The following is an 18367-nucleotide window of genomic DNA, read 5'->3' on the forward strand; positions in this document are numbered from 1 at the left end:
TAGCGAGTGTCTCTTCACAGCACAAAGGTGGTACTATGCTGATCGTATGAGCTCTGGTATTTGCTTTGTGGATCTTTTTGGTGATGTTGCGTGAGGGAAAGAAAATGAGTAAATGAGTACTTTTCGTAATGTCTGTCCAGAGAAAGCATCAGTATCTACTTTCAAATTGTTCTCAACACTGTAGAGTTTACAGCCTTGCTAGGGACAAAATGTTTACCTGGAAGTTTCCGTTATGATCACTGAAGAGATCAGCAAATACATATTTTGGATCTGGTACAGCAGGTATGACTGACTTCCGAAGCCTGCAAAGAGGAAAGAAAAATACAAATCAATGTTTTGTTGTAACATAGTCATTCATACCAAAATTTACTACAACACAGTTCTGTACCAACAAATATATTTTACATGACAGTATTCTAAGCTCGATTTCTTTTAAATGTGTTCTAAAATAAAAAAAAAGCAGCTATAACAGTATGATAATGCATCAAGTTAAGAGTGATTTTTCAGCTGGATTTTCGACCAACCCCATCCTAGCAAAATTTAGGTTCTGTACAAACTTCCAGCTAGTAAGCAAGTGTCAATCTGCTTCATGTAGTAGTAAGAACTTTATATTGCTTGGCCACATCCCCCTGGACAGGGAAGATGGTGTAGCAACCAGCCGCATTAGCTGACGTGATGCACACAAATGTAAGCTTGAAGATTTGATTCTGAATAGCTTTACTTGCATGACAAGGTTATTTAACTGTAACCTGCAAAATTGTATTTACCTCTGACATTTACATAGAAGAATCAAGAGGATAAGCATCATTAGAAGTACTGCCAGTGAACAACTTAAAACAAATACTGTGTTTGACTGAGATTTTATATCATCATCACATGAATCTAGGAATAATCACAAAAAAAAATTGCGAAAATTATTTTTTGCTTTAACAACAAATAAACCTAATCATGCTAGAATATAGACTTTTCTTTAAAAAAAACACACAAACAGACAGAAAAGTTTTTAAGAATAAATGAGACAAGTTCAGTTGTTCAACTGTAACTGAAAAGAAAACCCATTCTTCCCTAAACCTTGCAACAAAGGAAAATTGTGCTGTTATTTATCTAAATTTAGCCGGTACAGGACCCGGTAGAGAACTTAGATCTGGGTACATTGGACAACTGGGTGTCTTATAGCTCTGAAAAACCCTAGTGGGTGGCATTTTGTACTTAGCTGATGATACAGATGTGTTGACATAATTTATAGTGTTTACTATAGAAAATCTGGATTTTGGTTTTGGTAATGAGTAGAAATACTGTTTCCATCCAATATTTAACTGAAGTAAAGAACATTCAGTTAAATGCGTTTGTCTGGTGGGAAAGTCGGGCTGATACTGGCTTTAATTCCATTTAGTCACTTTTCCCCCATCCTCTCTGTTTTAATGAATCCAGTATGTATAAGCATCAGACCACTCTGACCTTTGGTCCCATAGTTCAACTCAATGTACTTTCAAAATAAAAACTACCTTCAAAAATGGGACACCAAAAGTTTTCTTAGGATTCATGTTTGATGTCCACATATCATATGTGGTCAGCTTCCTTCCCACACCTCACCTTGTGCCACCATGGTTCCCATCACTGTCATTGGTGGACCCTAGACGCTATTGTAAATTAAATAATGAGGACACTCTTAACTTTGCTGATTATGGCATAAAACAACAGGTTATGAGCCGTCAGTAACAAAGTGGACAGCAATTAAATATAGGCAGTTAGACATCCACATGAATGTTCCTTGACAAGAGAAGGTGGAGAGCAACAGTGCAACATTAGTTTGCTGCATGTTTCCAGCCTCTTTTGCAGCCATCACTTCTCCATTTGAACTTAGACAATATACGAATGTAGCACCACTCTTACCTAATAATGTGCCATTCATCCAAAATGTTTCTGCTTCCCAGTCACTGCTGTAATTAACTACGTTGCATTGGGGTACTAGCCTCTTCAGTCTGACCCGGAAAGAATAACATTTCCTTGGATCAAACCCTTGCTCTCCAACACTGCAACACTTAGAAATTCTGGACTGAGAAGGAAGGCATATATCATCGTTAATTCTGATTTTTAAGACACTGCTTCAAAATGTTACACTCAGTCATGACATCACCTCAGTTATAAGTAGGAAAATGGATGGATCAACCTAAACCCTGAGTTTTAACTTCTGTGAGTTTCGAGGAATTTTGTTTCTTGCCTGACTCTTCACTATTTGTATCCATTGCTCATTGTCTGGTATTAAGGTCATAACAATCATTATACAGTGCTCTATACTACAGTTGAGTGTTTACAACACGTAAAGACACTTTGATCTACCAAATATTTACATTATATTTGAGACTGGAAAGGTTTAAGTTAATGAAATAATATTTACAAATACTTAAAAACTAACTTTAAAATAAATAAAAATATTGTGTTAGGTTTTCTCTTTCATTCTATTTAATTATTTTTTTTCTCCCCTTTTCTCTACTCTCTGCTGTTATCTTCCAAAACTTTTCTATTCTTAATTTATGACCTTTCCCTTAGATTGTGTTCAGGTCTTTGGGTGGCAACAAGATGTAACTCAAACACTAAATGATTTCTGACATGTAAGGGATCCAGGATCCTAAAATTCTCTTTTCTGATACAAGTTATATTTCAAAATATAGGTGGGAGAATAATTTGAAAACAACACTGTTTTACATTCAATGGAGACACTACTTCGAGTTCCTCCCAATGTTGATTAAAAATGTTATGTCCAACTTACTTGCCACTCTTTGTCAAACTTGCTTTTGTACTGAAGCTCGAGTCTCAAGCACCTCACAGCTCGCTCTGGTTTATTGCAACTTACAGTAACAGTGTCCTCTTTCCAGAAGAAAGTCACGTTTTCTGGTCGATTGGGCTTTACTAAGAAGAAGAGAAACAAATTATGCTATAGTTTCTTAAAAAGAAGTACTTTGCAGTTAAAATTATTGTCACTCCTTCCTTGTCTCAACATTTCTCTCAGTAGTAAGTGAAGAAGGTGGACTTTCTCTGAAGAAACATTTTTGTAGCTGACCTCCCTATTAAACTTCAAATTGGAGCTTGACACTATGACACTCTCACCATCCGAGGTGTCACACTCAAAGGTAGATACTATCTTATGTCAGGGACCTATTGCAAGTAATCAGGGAATGTTTCTAGTCTCCTCATACTCCCTGCAATCAGCAGAAAGGAAGAGGCTTCTACATTGGAAAGAGACAGATAAATTCAGTACCATAAAAACTACAAGATGAACTTGTGCAGCTGCTGGAGGTTATGGCATATGGTGGGACATCTGCAAAATACACCAGGAGCCTGCCTGTGCACAACTGAATCTACCCCTCACTGTTTTCACATAGTCTGAAGAGCATGCAATATTTTGACCTTTGTAGTTGGTTAGTGTTCAGTAGCGGGAAATAAAAGGGTGAGAAGCATGTTACCTGATTTCTCAATCCTACTAGTTGCCTTTTTGTACTATGAAAACTTCGCCTTTCTAATTTAAAGACTTAAGTCTGATCCTTTATATTTGTCCTTTGTTACCTAACTATGTCAAAATTCATTTTACTGTCAGTGGGGGTTTAATACGCAAAATTAGAGAACCAGGCTGCATTTTTCCGTAATTTACTAGATTTTAGTTAAATTATGGTATCTAAAACAATTCTCAGAGTTAGATGCCTTGGCAGGTTTTCGTTTAATCCCTCTTGCTAAAATATTATTAACAAATGCTAATAATGCTTTTGGAATATCCATATTTCTCAGACGATTCTGCACTGTATATTTTCAGAAAGATTTTTATCAGAAAAAAAATTCCTTCTGCTTTAAATTCTGTAACTATGTGAAATTCTGGAAGATTTTCACAGCATAATCTCACACTAGATGTGAAATTTGTATTTGGGAGCAGGAGGGATTTAGTAAAAACAGGAACATTGTCTCTATACTAGTAGGAGAATGTCTCTTTTACGCTGTCGGACTGTACCACAGCCAATCAAGTAATTTTTATTGATTTCTGATGATGGTTTTATGACAGACTTTTTCATAAGAAGTAGTTTGCTGCCTTGTATCCTATGGAAGACAGCATAAGAATGGGAGGTTGACATACAAGAAAGATCACACAGCAGTCACTAAGATAAGAAAGTATCAACTTTTATTAATTATCCTGCTATGAATACTGAGCAAGTCTGTGCTAGACTAATCACACACATGTATTTCATTATTTTCATTCTGATTTGAAACTGTGTCTTGGTACAAAGCTGACAGTCCCATGTAATCTCATTTAGCTGCAGCTGCACACTGGCCTGTGTAACTACCAATGACAGCATGAGATAACTACAGTTTCATTTTGGCACACACACTAAAAGCATTGTATACACTAACATTACTGATCTCTTCTCAAACTAAGAACAGCTAAACAATCAACAAAGGCACTAGGACTACCAAAGCAGTTGTGATTTTACAGACTTACTATAAAAATCAGATTTTAATTTTTTAGAAAAAAGATCTTCACTTCCATTGCTGTTTCTGATGGAGATGGCAAGAGTGGGTCCTTCTGTCTTGAAAAGACATCCAGAATTATAATCTTGATCCAATAAATAAGTGGGACATGACTTCCAAACTTTATGCTTGCCTTCATCAAATCTATAAATGAAATAATATTAGTAAAAGGAACACTCTTAACAGTCAACACAAGTTAATTCCTTTTCGTACTGTTTTTTTTTTCTTTTTCAAATGTTTCTATCAAAGGATATGGAATTTCTTGAAGCAGTAAACTACGTAGTGGAGTGAAGAAATTCATTACCCAAACCTCACTGACTTTACAGCCCTGGGTTCTGATGCAGTCTGAAATGATCAACTTTCTTTCATGTTGTTTTGCTGGTTTTTAACAACAGAATGATTTGCTCAAACAGATGTTTCCATGAACCTGTTTCCAAGATTGTACTACCAAAAGATCTCTCTCATATACTGTCCAGAAAGAAAATAGAAGGTCAAGTGCTATGACTGTCTTTAACTAGAACATTAAATTTCTTTTAGTCACTAATGACATCAATGAAAAAGAAAGATATACACACATATGCAGAAAAAGCACTTTCAGTAATGTAACTTGCATTAACATTTGGCACAACAGCAGAAGAGAGACAAATATTTCAAATAATGTCTGTCATGACTCACTACTAAGTAGGCTTATTGATTTGTACACTGAATAGCAGTTTGTGAATATAAACAAGTTTCATGTTGGATGATTAACAAATGTTAAAAGCATTTTCAGGTACAGTTCACAGAAGACTCAAATGGACTTAGATATTTCAGCCTCCCAAAATAAATCCTTTAAGAAGAGGAGAAGATACTCACGTATAAGAAAATGACAAATTCTCATCAGGAAATAGTCCTCTTGCTGCCCATGTTATCTGCATATTCTCATTATTGAAATTTATTACTGTGGTGTTGATGGCATATTCCCAACCTGCCCAGGACATTGACAGAGAAGATGATTTTAGCAGTGAGTATGAAAAGCATTTCTTTATGTTGATAAGCAACCAGTATTTCAAAGATATGTATATAATAGGCTCAGATGATTGTAAAATAAGAATATATAAGAATATCTAAAGTTCAAGGAAACAGAGTAAAATAACTTAGAGACATTAAAATTAGAATTTTAAAACAGTAAAATGAGAGCATGCACAGCAACACCAGAGAGCACCGCATGGTCCCTTGGCCAAAAGTTATAGACTTTTTCACATGTATGCAATGCATAGAGCCTATAACTTGAGGCTGACTTTCACCCATAATACCTGCTAAGATTTTCCTGCTGTTTGGGAACTAATGTCACATGGAACCTGTGTATAAACTGTCAAATATTTTCTGTAAGAAGCAAGGGACTAACACCACATGTCAAGACTCATAGAGAATCCAGAACAAATTATCACAAGCAGATTTGCTCCATGTGGTTCTGGCCAATTCCACCTTACAAACAAGTCCTCTGACTGCACACAGATATTATTTCCACTCCGGACCTTTTCCTTGTTGCAGGACTTGCGAGGGACACGGGTATTTAAAATCTGTGTCTATCAGGATTCCACAGTCAGATACCAAAAATAAAACTGACATTGAAAATGGAGAAATCAAGAAGGCAAAAGGATTAGAGAACTATTCTATATCAAGGAAAAGGAAGAATTATTTATTTTGCATTCTATAAAATGTGAAATTTGACTTACTAGAATGAATAAAAAGGAAGAAAATGTGTCTTGATTATCAGCAAGAAATCACATGAGTTTAAAATTTGCAGACTACTGTCTCCAGATATAAAGTGTCTGCAACTAAAATGTTTTGCTGGAATATTCCTGCCTATCAGGAGAATAGAGTAGTTTAGCTTTAATTGCTGTCTATGTTTTATGCCACTCTGGACTTTTCAACGGGTTTAAAGTGGAAAAATCTTACAACATTTCTTACAAGATTTTTATCACATACCATGATTCTGAATGTTCGGGGGAATCTTTGTGGTTGCTGTCTTTTGGTCTACAGTCAACATGAAGAATGCAAGAAAGGCAAGCAGGTTCAAGTAATCATTTTGCCTATTTTCAAGGCTATATATGCATGTCCAGATGTTTCATGACTTCGGTAATTAGAGTTACTCAAAACATTTTTGCACAGGTGTAATTGTGTTGTAACATTTTGTTTTGTCATTATCATCAAAGAGATAGTTATGACAAATCCAAGAGACACTGGGTAGACGTAGCTGCAGGTCCCTGATATGTGGGAGCTCTGGTAAGAAATATTCAGTTCTTACTCAAGAGGGCTTGAAACTCACTCGTCCATCTCCTAACTAATGCCTGCAGGCTTGTTCTCGATTTTTTTTGCCAAACTTAAAATCACATGTGTTTTCCTGAGGAATAGAGAAGTCAGTATTCTTACACTCTGAAGCAAAAACTGAACTTCAAAACCTCAAAATGTATCATAAATCTTATCCAGTCAGTTCTACTTCTGTTACAAGAGACTACCTAGCCCTTGTTTCCTTAATTCTGCAAGTCCTTCCGCTCAGCAGATCTAAGAGATGGTCTTATTTTCAACTAAAGCCACTAAAAATGTGTTGGCGAAGGGCCCAACCACGGATTCTTGGTCTGCAATTTCATTAATGCATTTTTATTTTCATGGACTAAATTGTACCATGGTTGTGCTGTGCAGTATATGGTGTTACGCTCAGTGTAACTGAAATCCATATGACTGCTTCATCTTAGATGTTCTATAAAGATAGTTAAACATATATTTAATGTATATTTGAGTGTATAGTTGCATGTTCTCCATCTTTAAATAAAATTAACTTTATAAAAAAGAAAAATATTAGTGAATGGAGAACACTGTACTGTCCTGAGATCATTTTTATGAGCATAGAATGAAATCTTTATATTCCTTTAGAAGCAACAAAATACGTACTTTTCCACTTTTTGATAACTAGTCTTATTGCAGATATTTTCCTTTTGAGAAAGAATAGTTAATGTCCATTCTTTAATTATGAAAATAATACCAGGAGGAGTACTTGCTCTCTTAATCACATATTTTCAAGCATAATTAATTTCAAAATTAATTTATGATGCTGTTTCTATGTGTACAATAGTATGGCACCATGACAGATGGCAAAATGCTGTTTCTAGGGCATGTTTTTGAATCCATTTTTAAGTACAATAAGAACAAAATTCTTCAGTTTAATATCAGAAGGTGGCTTAACATCATTGCAGAGAGCTGAGCATGCACATCTTCCTGCAGTTGAACAAGCAGAGAGGCATGCAGTCTCACCAGCAGGACATAGCGAAAAGTGGGTATCTCATGTTGGTCATAGCCAAATAATCTAGGCTGTGCTGGGATGCTTAGGAGATGAAAGGTTCCAGCTCAAAACCTTCACCTGGACTTGGGTGCCTGGGGGGCCCCACGTTGCTCAGTTCCACAGAGCCGTTAGCATCTGAAGTTTGAAGAGAACTTTACCAGTGAGGTAACTTTAACGGGTGAAAAGTCAGTGCTTGCAGATGTCAAGTGACGAGTAAAGGTTCTTGGGGATCTTGTAGAATTTGCCATGAACAATGGTACAGAAAAAAGGGAGGAAGGTTAAAAACGAAATCTATAACTTAAATAGGCAATACCATTAAAAATAAATTAATGGAGAGGAAAAGCTTGTATTAAAAACCTCCAAGAGGAAAATACTACAATGCCGAGCTTCATCCCTTCAAGTTCGGAGTGACAAAACAGTATTGTACTGCTTAGTCTTTCTGACTGAATTTTCTCTTACTGAGAAGTACAAATATCTTTTTTTTTAATTTAAAATTATCTTTATAAGGAAATTGATAGAATAACCACAAAGAGTACTGATTAATTAATTATGAGAGACAGTACATAGAATTTACTCATGTAATTTCTTTGTATACACCTAAGAAAAGGTATGGTGCCAATATTTAGGTTGATTTTGTCTCTCAAGCAGGTGATATGTGCTTGGGAAGCTCCTTGAACCTCTGACCATGTACCCCATTACCCTGACACTGCCAGCAGGGAAATAAAAGTAAAGAGTGATTATCCACTCTTCACTTTCTGTGCAGACTAACTTTTGAAATTCTTTCTCAGGGTGCCGCATTTTCCCTTAATTTCAATGTAGAAAAAATACCAGCACCAAAACCCTGAATCCTATAAAGTTCCTTTAATGGGATGTCTGATCTCTTCAAACTCTCAGTGAGTTAATAGGGGCATGGTTGGCTCTAGTGAGAGATGAGAAGGAAACAAGAGGGATAACACAGGATTTCCGCACACTAAGGAATGGACACTAAGTAAAACCTGAGGGTCCAATCTGACCTTCCTGTTGGAAGGCAACAGAAGCCACCAATTCATTCTGAACCTCTGACAACACTTACTATTCTCTATTTTTCAGTTATATTATGATAGCTGTATACACATTATTAGAGGCTGCAATCCAGAGACGCATGCTAAATCTTGGGTTTGGTGATATGTATTACTTCGGATGGCAGAGAAGAGCATCAGTTTGGCTCCAGTCTTGCAATGATTTATCAGCACTTTGAATACTCTGGGTAGTCCACCTGACTTCAGAAGGATTACTCAGGGCACACCAACTTAACGAAATGTATAGATCTTTCTAGAATCAGAACCTATTTCTGCAAAGCTCCTACATATTATTAATTGAAACTGCTTGATTTAAACATTTAAGTACGAACTCCAGCAATTGCAGTTATTTGTGTGCTAAAAAGGAACGTAATGTGTTATTAAATGTTTCAACAATAAACAGAATCTTTTAATATAAATAAAGCAGTAACTGCAATAAACTACCTGGTGTTACATAGTTACTCTTCCCTGTGTTCTAGTTTTTAAGAACTTCATGAGAAATCAGTATTAACACAGTTAAGGTCAGAACAGGCTTTGCCAATCTTTTATTATTAAAGACTGTGTTTCTAGAGATCTAGTCAGAGAAATTTTCTATTGTGCTTTCTGATTTCATGGGTTTTGTAGCCCTTTTGAGTGTAGTATGAGTAGTAGTTTGTGTGTTCAGTAAATATTTGTGTGATCTTTTCAAATTATAGCATGTATATGCTGCATAATTCACATGTCAACATGAAAAGACGCATAGCATAGGACAGATTTTGAAGTTTGCATTAAACTGACATTAAATCTTCTGATGATAGCACAGGTTATCTGAAACAGAGCATTTATTTCCAGTCATTCTTCCTTTGCCTTTAGCTGGAAAGCTTGGTTTATCTTTTTTTTATTTTTTTTAAACATCTACATACCTGGAGACAGAACCATTCATATATTTTGTTAATGGAAAGAGAGAGAGAGAAAGAATAGAGGGGATCATTTATCTTCATTTCTTTATGATAGAATTTTTATGAATCCTCCTGTAATACCACAGATTGTTCTCATAAATGTGTCAGCTCTTACACAGTAATTGTAATTATTTAAAACATTTTTCTATTATTGATCATAGAGTCATGCAATATACCAAAGTAAACCATTTATCATCATTCTTTGCATTACGATAATGGGTGGATGCAAAGGTCAAACATAACAATCAGTCCCTGGGACAAAGAGGGGTGGCAGCAACTTCATGCCTGAAGTTTGCCTGCTGGTCTAGGTAGGTGCAAGGTGTGTTGGCGTGCTGTAGGGCACACACCAGTGTCCTGGAACACGAGCTTCAGAGAGAATTTTCCAAGCCCAGATCTTCAATAAAACCAGATGAGAACTGGTAGGGCTCCACACAAGACTTTAGCTTCAAAGGCACTGCTGGGAACCTAGCTCTTCTCAGGACAGAGAAGCATGGAAAATACCACTACAATGTGTGGGGAAAGTACTTTTACAGGGGAAAATACAAAGAAAGTTCCTTGAGCAACAAATTATGCAGACACAACCATGAGCAAGAATATGAACAAATACATTCCACCTTCAAGCCATTTTTCTAAGTTTATTACTGAGAAAAAATACTATTGAAGGGGAACATTGTAAAAATGCTGAATGTCACGGAACAAATTAAAAAAAAAAGAAAAAAGAAAGAGGAGAGACAGAATGTTAATCTGCAAAGATAACAGAATGGAACATGCGTGTACTGGAACAGTTGCAATCTCACTGAAACATTGCAAAGTAGAAAAACCACCTTTGATTTCCTTACACTGATGAAACCTGATAAGTAACCACATATTGAACTTCCACATATTGCAGCACACTGTACAGAAACTAATGGAGAACAAGACCCAGATCTGAGGCTGCAGTCTTTAGTTACCCTTAATGCTACTGATCCATGAGAACAATTTAACTTCATTAAGAGGAACATATGTAGGCAAAAGTGTAGCTCCATACACACAAGACTGGTGAACTGAAGTCACAAGGCAGAACAGAACTTTTTTCAAGAAAAGGAAAAAGATAGCAAGAGAGAGATTTTATAGACAGTCTGAGACAAGGCACAATCTTTGTAGCATAATTCTTATAACACATCAAACAGAGTGGATGCTTTGTTGGGCTATTTTTTTTTCAAATCACCTACCACTGCTAGCTATCATGACAGTTTGCATTTAGGTCATCAGATAACCAGTCTTTAATGTCATTATTAATTTTTCTGTTTAATAATATTTTTATCTTGATGCTTTTGCAGGTGCAAGGTATTGCTGGATATTTCCTCATCGTGTTCATCCTTCCAAAATACTAAGCACTGAAGTCTTACCTGGAACTTGTTTTATCCATCTGTATTCATTGGAAGGCTATTCTTTTCTGGATGTAGTCTACTCTGTTATAACCTATGCCATAGACAGTAAGTAGTCCTGCTTAAAAAACAGACACAAGCTTAGCAATTTCTGCCTTGATTTTTAGTTAGAAAACTTCTGTAGAAACCTGCTATTATCATCATCATTATTACACTTTTTCTAAGAATCCACTTTCATCTCTGCTGGATATCAACTTTTGTTTGGTTGATTGTTTTCACAGAAACAAGCGCCCAGTATCGTGACACAGGAGGTAAAGTTCGCACAGAAATACTCCCAGCTAATATATCAATTTCTTAAATAAATATCTGGGTATTTGAACTTACCAGAAAATTGTGACTGAGAGGCCACCAGGTTGCCGACTGTGAAGATCACTGAATATGTTTGAAAGCTGAGTCTCATGGTTGAAATGACACAATAGACTGTGAAGAGATGAGTAATCACAATCTCTGGACTTTACTATTTGATCACTTTATACCAGAGACTGGAGGGAACTGGAGGAAATGACTACAGGAAATAAAAAGTTTACATGACTCTAGCTATAAACAAATCAGGAATGCAGGACTTCAGAATGTACACCTTCTTCATATTATGTCAAAAAAATTAAAATTGATTTCTCAGAATATGAGTGTCTTTCTTGTCAGCACTTTATCTTTTCAAAGCTGTATCAAACAGAGGCAATCACAGTCCTGATCGAAATAAGGACCAGGTAGCTGTGCAGAGCAGTGACCACATCATATCATGGATGAAGACTCTGACCTCAAAGCACCCAGTGACCTGAGACTAAGAGGGGTACAAACCGCCTGCTTCCTCAGTCACAAATCAGGAGCTGTTCCTGCTAACAGATGTTTATACTTCCTGGTGCACCTCAGCTGGCTTAAGCCGCTTCTGTCCCCAAATCAGAGGCAGAAGTCATGGGCCTTTTTTTGTAACAGACAGACCTGAGCTGCTAGGGGTATGGAGGTTATTATGCAAGTAGTAACACTAGGATGAATTTCCTCCTGTGTTACCTTGTCACAAAAAAGCTGCTATGGCTTCCAAATGTATCCATATGCCTAACAGTAGATATATATAGACTACACCTACACCTTATATATCCATATATCTAAAATTTTACATAGAAACTGGGAAATAGGACAATGTTTTTTCTCAGATGAAATATATTTCAGAAATAACAAAACACAAATCCCTAAAATAATCACAGTTATCGTGTCTAAAGAGAACTGTTATCTGTAGGTCTGCAGCAAACTGGCATTAGGCTACTTCCACTTAGTACTGCAGCACGCAAGAGCATTGAAGCAGTAGGGTGAAGTAGTTGGTGCTGAGGACTCAGGAGTCTCACAGTGTACATGGGGACAGCTGGGAGTCTTCCCTAAACTGGCACTGGTCCAGTCCCATGGGTTGAACTCCTGTTAGCAGTCAGAGTCTGCTGGATGCCCCCTTGGAGCACATCTTCTTGACTAGGCTGACCCAAGAGAAACCCAGTGCTCTACAGTATGAACAAAATCATGGGGACAATTATGAGATTCATTTCACAATGATCTTCCTAATCTGAAATGACAAGTCAGTGTGGTTGTAGCCTCCTGCCCCTGTCCAGCAAGAGCTCAGAAAGGCAGGTTTGAGTGACAAAGTGCTCTCTTCTCTGGGCTTGCTGGCTGCTCTCGTCATGCTTTGGTAAAGGTTTACAGTTGGCTGTTCTAGAGACATGTGGAACAGGCAAGTACACCGATTCCATTCAAATTCAAACTCTTCCTTTGTTAAGCATCATACAAAAAAAAAGCTGCTCCATGAAAGACATAAAATTATAAATGGTAAACCTCAATTCCTACCCATTTCCTGGTCTCAAGTCTTTTCTGTGCTTGCATCAGAAAAAGTATGGAAATCTTCTCACACAGGGGCATGCTTGGGCAGATGAATGACTCAGTCATGTTGCATGAAAAATGGACTGGGCAAATACCCCATACCACCTTCTGGAGTCCTCTAGGCTACTTTGGCTCCAGTTTCTCAGGAAGAGTGGAAATTTGTCTGCCACATACAGTACTAGGCAGGGAGCTGGATCATGACTATGAATACACCTGGAAGTGCTGCCACGATTTCTGTTTAGGCTTTTTATTCCTCTCAGGACCTTCCCCAATGTATGCACTCTCCTTTTTAATTTAACACTGCTGTTTGTCAGATGAGTCCCTTATCAGTTCTGCTGCATCATCAAAGTCTCTAGTTAAGTAATGTGAAATCAGTTTTGGTCTGGTTACACACTTTTCTTGGGTTGTCTGCTCTCACTGGCTTATCCGTTGCATGTCCCAGGAAGACCTATTCAAATCTCAGTGTCTCTTGGAAACCCCAGCACGACTGTCTGACACACAAACAGTACTCTGTTAACCGTCTAGCCCCTGCTTTGATCAGATTCCTCCAGGGAGGCATTAATTCCTAGAACTAAAATAATAAGCAACACAGAACTGAAATACTAAACTAGGTCGTACATCATAGTTAATGGAAAGCTGAAATCACTCACGGTTTCCACAGTCAGCATTGCAGAAGCCAATGACATAAACAAATGGAGGCGGAGGTCCAAAATTCTCTGGATGCCCAGGACATGGCAACATCCACATGTCCCCATTTGAGTTAAAAACACATTTTCCTTCTAGAATGTGCATCTTGAGCATGATGGAGTTAATTTGTCTGCTTTCTGCTTTTGATAATTTGTCTGCTTTCTATACAGGTAAAACACACTGGACCACAGACCTCTTAAGACAGATCATTCTTTGGGGGAAAGGGATATGAGGAGAAAACATGCAAAGAAAAAGTATCTAAACAAATCTTCTGGCTTACAATTATTCTGATTTTGACACACTACATCTAAAACCAGGTCTAATTCTCAAGTGACGACAGCACATTTTCATTGACCGTTTCCTCCTATCAGGTATTTTTGTACCTCAAGTAATTGTCTGTACTACCAGACTCTGCATCCTGAGATACTGAGGGTCTCTTGGAATAAAACAAAATTACTCCTTTTACTCCTTTTTGAAACCAAACGTAGGGCTGAGGACCTGAGGAATAGAAAACAATGATGACTGTGTCAAACTGCTTGCATAAAGCTAATGCACTGCTGAGCTATTTTTGTTGCTACATCAGTCTGGCACCTCCCCTCCGTAAAGGCAGACACTGGCCCAAGCACCTGCCTCAGGTTCTGCTTTCTGGAAGCCAGCTCTGGTTTGATTTTTTCAAATATAGAAGATCCCAGTTCATGAACTGAAAAGCCATGTGCAATCCACAGGATCTGTTCTCCCCCAGATCTTTTTCTGCCTACCAGCAGGAGTATAACTGATTAACTTGCCCACATCCTCAAGGTCACTGCTCCCACAAGGACAAGGATGGTGCATTGACACAGTGTGCCTCCTCTTCAGGTTTCACACAGAGTAGAGCACTAGTGCATTTGTCCTGAGAAAACAAAATCCATCCTAATTTTGCAAACTCATACAGGAGCAGGGAAAGCAATGAGTGAGTTGAAAATTAGCAGCCAAGGCTTGTGATTTTGACTGCCAGTAGAGAAAACTCTTAACAAGATACCCTGAGGATGAGGACATTGCAAGTAAAGGAAGTAAATCAGAAGAAGCCCTTTTGACTTCATTTTGCACTTTGGATCAAACCACACAAACAGCTTTTGGCCCTCTGCCAGTTCCTCCACCCCTGCAGCAGCTCTCAGACGTGGTTTCACTTGCCAACTGCAACCACCAACACCCTTACTGACTCTCATCAGCTTCCTTCATGTTTTTTTATTCCCCTTTCTATTATTTCATCAGTGGTGTAGAACTGATCCTTACTCATCACACAGTTCAGCAAAGCAAATTGTCTCAGCTTATTTTTTTCTTCATTTAGAACCTAAAAGATCAATAGACTATGAGTAACTTCCCTCTAACATTATTTACTCACTCATGGCCTTGGTAATAGACTCCACAAAAAGGCCTACGAAATAGCATAAATTATCTCTTTTTTTTTGCAGCAATGATACTTTGTAATTTTTAGCATTTACAGGAAGTGATTTCAGTGTGCTTCGAGTGGGTGGGATAAAGGGAACAGTGACCCATTTATAAAAAAGCTTGAGTGCCATTACTCCATGACAAATCATCTTTGTCAATCTGAGTCAGTATAGCCCATTGTTCTGACAGAAGAACCCATTGCCTTTTGTAATATGCTGCAAAATGCATGTATGAAGACCTCTACTGTACTTTTGGGGCCCATCTTCTACCCATGAGTAAAGCGTAGAGAATTAATGCTCAAGTATCCCTGGCATTCTTAAAATTCATATTCTTGTGCAACCATTGCAAAAAGTGTAATTTTTTGGTCTCTCCTTGTGTCACTATGACTTGGCCTGTTCCAGCCTTCTTTATGAATGACAGGAAAGCAATGGAGGGTAAAAAAAAAAAAAAAAAGCAAATGTCAGCAAATCTTCATGAATGAGCAAGGAGCTCATATGTGAAACCAGACATTCAAAGGACCTAGCAATGTAAAGATGCTTTTTTGATCTTACGGGGATAGGGTTAGAAAAGTTAAGGCTAACCTGGAATTGAATTTAAGTGATGTGAAGGGCAACAAGAAAGGATCTACCAGTACACAAACAGTAAAAAGAAGACTAAGGAAAACATGGGCCTGCTGCTGAATGAGGCAGGGGACTTTGTGACGGATGACTCATAAAATGCTGAGATAGTCAATGCCTTCTTTACTACAGTCTTTACTAGCAAGACCAGCCTTCAGTAATCCCAGACCCCTGAGATTAAAGTCTGGAGCGAAGAAAACTCACTGACATCAGAGAAGGACAAGGTTAGTGAGTGCTTTAACAAACTATGTGTAGATGAATCTATTGGGTCTCACAAAATGTTTCTGTGATTGCTGACAGGGCTGGCAGATGGGAGAGATTCCTGAGAACTGGAAGAAAGCAAACATCATGCCTATCTTCAGAAAGGAAAAGAAGGAGGATTAGGGAACTGCAGGCTGATTATTCTCACCTCAGTCCCTGGAAAGATGATTGAGCAACTAAACCTGGAGTCCATTTCCAAATACAGGAAATCATGCTCAGTCAACCTGATAGCATTCTACAACAAGCTGACCAGCTTGGTGGGTGGAGGGAGGGGGGAATTCAGTGAATACTGTTTACTTTGAGTTCAGTAAGGTGTTTAACATTGTCTCCAACAACATACTCATAGATAAGTTGGCTAAGTATATGTTAGATGAGAGTTGAGGTGGACTGAAAACTGGCTGTACTACCAGGCCCAGCATGTTGTGATTCATGGCACAAAGTCCAGTAGGGAGACAGAAACTAGTGGTGTACCTCAGGGGTCGATACTGTGGCGAATACAGATTAAGATCTTCATTAATGACTTGGATGCCGGGAAAAAGTGCACTCTCAGCAAATTTTCAGACAATAAAAAAATAGGAAGCATAGCTGATACACCAGATGGTTGTGCAGTCATTCAGAGTGTGGGGAGTTGGGCAGAGGGGAAACTCATGAAACTCAGGCAGAGGAAATGCGAAGACCTGTAACTGGGGAGTTATAAGGCTGGGCACCAGTACATGCTGAATGTTCACAGGCTGGAAAGCTGCTCTGCAGAAAAGGACCTTGGTGTCCCAATGTACAACAAAATGAACATGAGCCCGACAGGCACTGTAGCAGCTGTTGCATTAGGCAAAGTGTTGCCAGCAAGCTGAGGGACATGAGACTTCCTCTCTACTCAGACCCAGTGAGACACATCTGGAGCGCTGGGTCCAGTGTGGGCTCCCCAGTACAAAAAAGATGTAGACTAAATCCAGTCAAGGGCAACAAAGGTAATTAAGAGACTGGAGTACCTTTCATACAAGGAGAAACTGACAGCTTGGAGAGGGCTCAGGGGGGTCTTATCTGTGTGTATAAATAGCTGAAGGGAGTAGAGATGATGAAGCCAGACTCTACTCAGTGGTGCCCACTGGCAGGATAAAAGACAGTAGGCAGAAATTAAAAAAGATTAAATTAATTCTGAACACAAGAAAGCACATTCTGCTGTGAGGGTGGCTGAGCAATGGCACAGATTGTCCAGGGATGCTGTGGTGTCTCCATCTGTAGAGATATTCAAAACACAACAGCACACAGTTCTGGCTCTTTGACATTGGTCCAACAAGGAAATTGGACTAAATGATTTTAAGAGGTGCCTTTTAAGCAAAACCATTCTCTCATGTTGTGAAACACAGAAAATGTCACACCACTTTGCATTTACATGTCCGAAGTATTGGATTTCTGGTACCTCCCTATCATCCATTTCCCAAGGATGTGGTAGAGTTAGAAAAGAGAAAAAGAGCTGCAAAATCAACCAGAGGCAGAGAACAATATTTGTAACAGGAAAAAACTAAGAGAATGGTACTTTGAAATTTAGAGAAATCATGAGTGAATGGAGACATGGAGAATGGTTCAAATGACACAAAGGGGAAAAAGGATCCTTGGTCATGACCTGGCAGGACTCATAGAGCGTTCTTTAAACTAGATATGAAGGGGGACGGGTTGGTAGCCAGATCTAATGGAAATAGGCAGAGCCTCAAACTAGGTATGAAAGGTGGTGGCGTAAAAGAGGAATCACTGGAAAGGAGCCAGTATGCAATATGCCGGTGCTTGTGGGGGAGGAAAGTAGTAGCAAGATCAAACAATCTTGTGAATTACCTAACAATCAAAATGTCACATCAAGTTGCAGACAGAGAACAAGGGTTGTCGAGAGGTCAGTTACTGTGGAAACATCTGAGTATCACCAGGAAGGTATTAGGGCTTCTCCCTTACAAAAGGTGGCCCGGCTGAGGTGCATCTACACTAATGCACGCAGCATGGGTAACAAACAGGAGGAATTGGAGGCCATTCTGCAGATGGAAAACTATGATGTAGTTGCTGTAACAGAAACGTGGTGGGATGTCACACACAACCGGAGTGCCACAATCGAAGGCTACAAGCTCTTCAGGAGAGACAGACAGGGAAGGAGGGGTGGTGGAGTGGCCCTATATTTTAAAGAATGATACGAGACCTCAGAAATCAAGTATAGCGACGAGAAGGTTGAGTCTGTTTGGATTAGGTTAAGGGCTAATAAAGCTGATATAGT

The 18367-nt window shown here is 38.4% G+C and overlaps 1 protein-coding gene across 1 annotated transcript; it reads right to left on the reverse strand.

Annotated features, from left to right (window-relative positions):
* Positions 1-217: 217 nt before the first annotated feature.
* Positions 218-11660, reverse strand: CRLF2 (cytokine receptor-like factor 2; the record flags this gene model as incomplete). Its single annotated transcript, XM_009867730.1, has 7 exons — positions 11585-11660; positions 5371-5482; positions 4487-4659; positions 2771-2910; positions 1894-2056; positions 768-882; positions 218-302 (listed from the first exon to the last, which is right to left on the reverse strand). Coding segments are annotated over exons 1-7 (864 nt in total), but the record flags the coding sequence as incomplete, so codon positions are not given.
* Between the last annotated feature and the right edge of the window lie 6707 nt (positions 11661-18367).

This window comes from Apaloderma vittatum, unplaced genomic scaffold, assembly GCF_000703405.1.
Source record: "Apaloderma vittatum isolate BGI_N311 unplaced genomic scaffold, ASM70340v1 scaffold42594, whole genome shotgun sequence".
Classification (NCBI taxonomy): Eukaryota; Metazoa; Chordata; class Aves; order Trogoniformes; family Trogonidae; genus Apaloderma; species Apaloderma vittatum.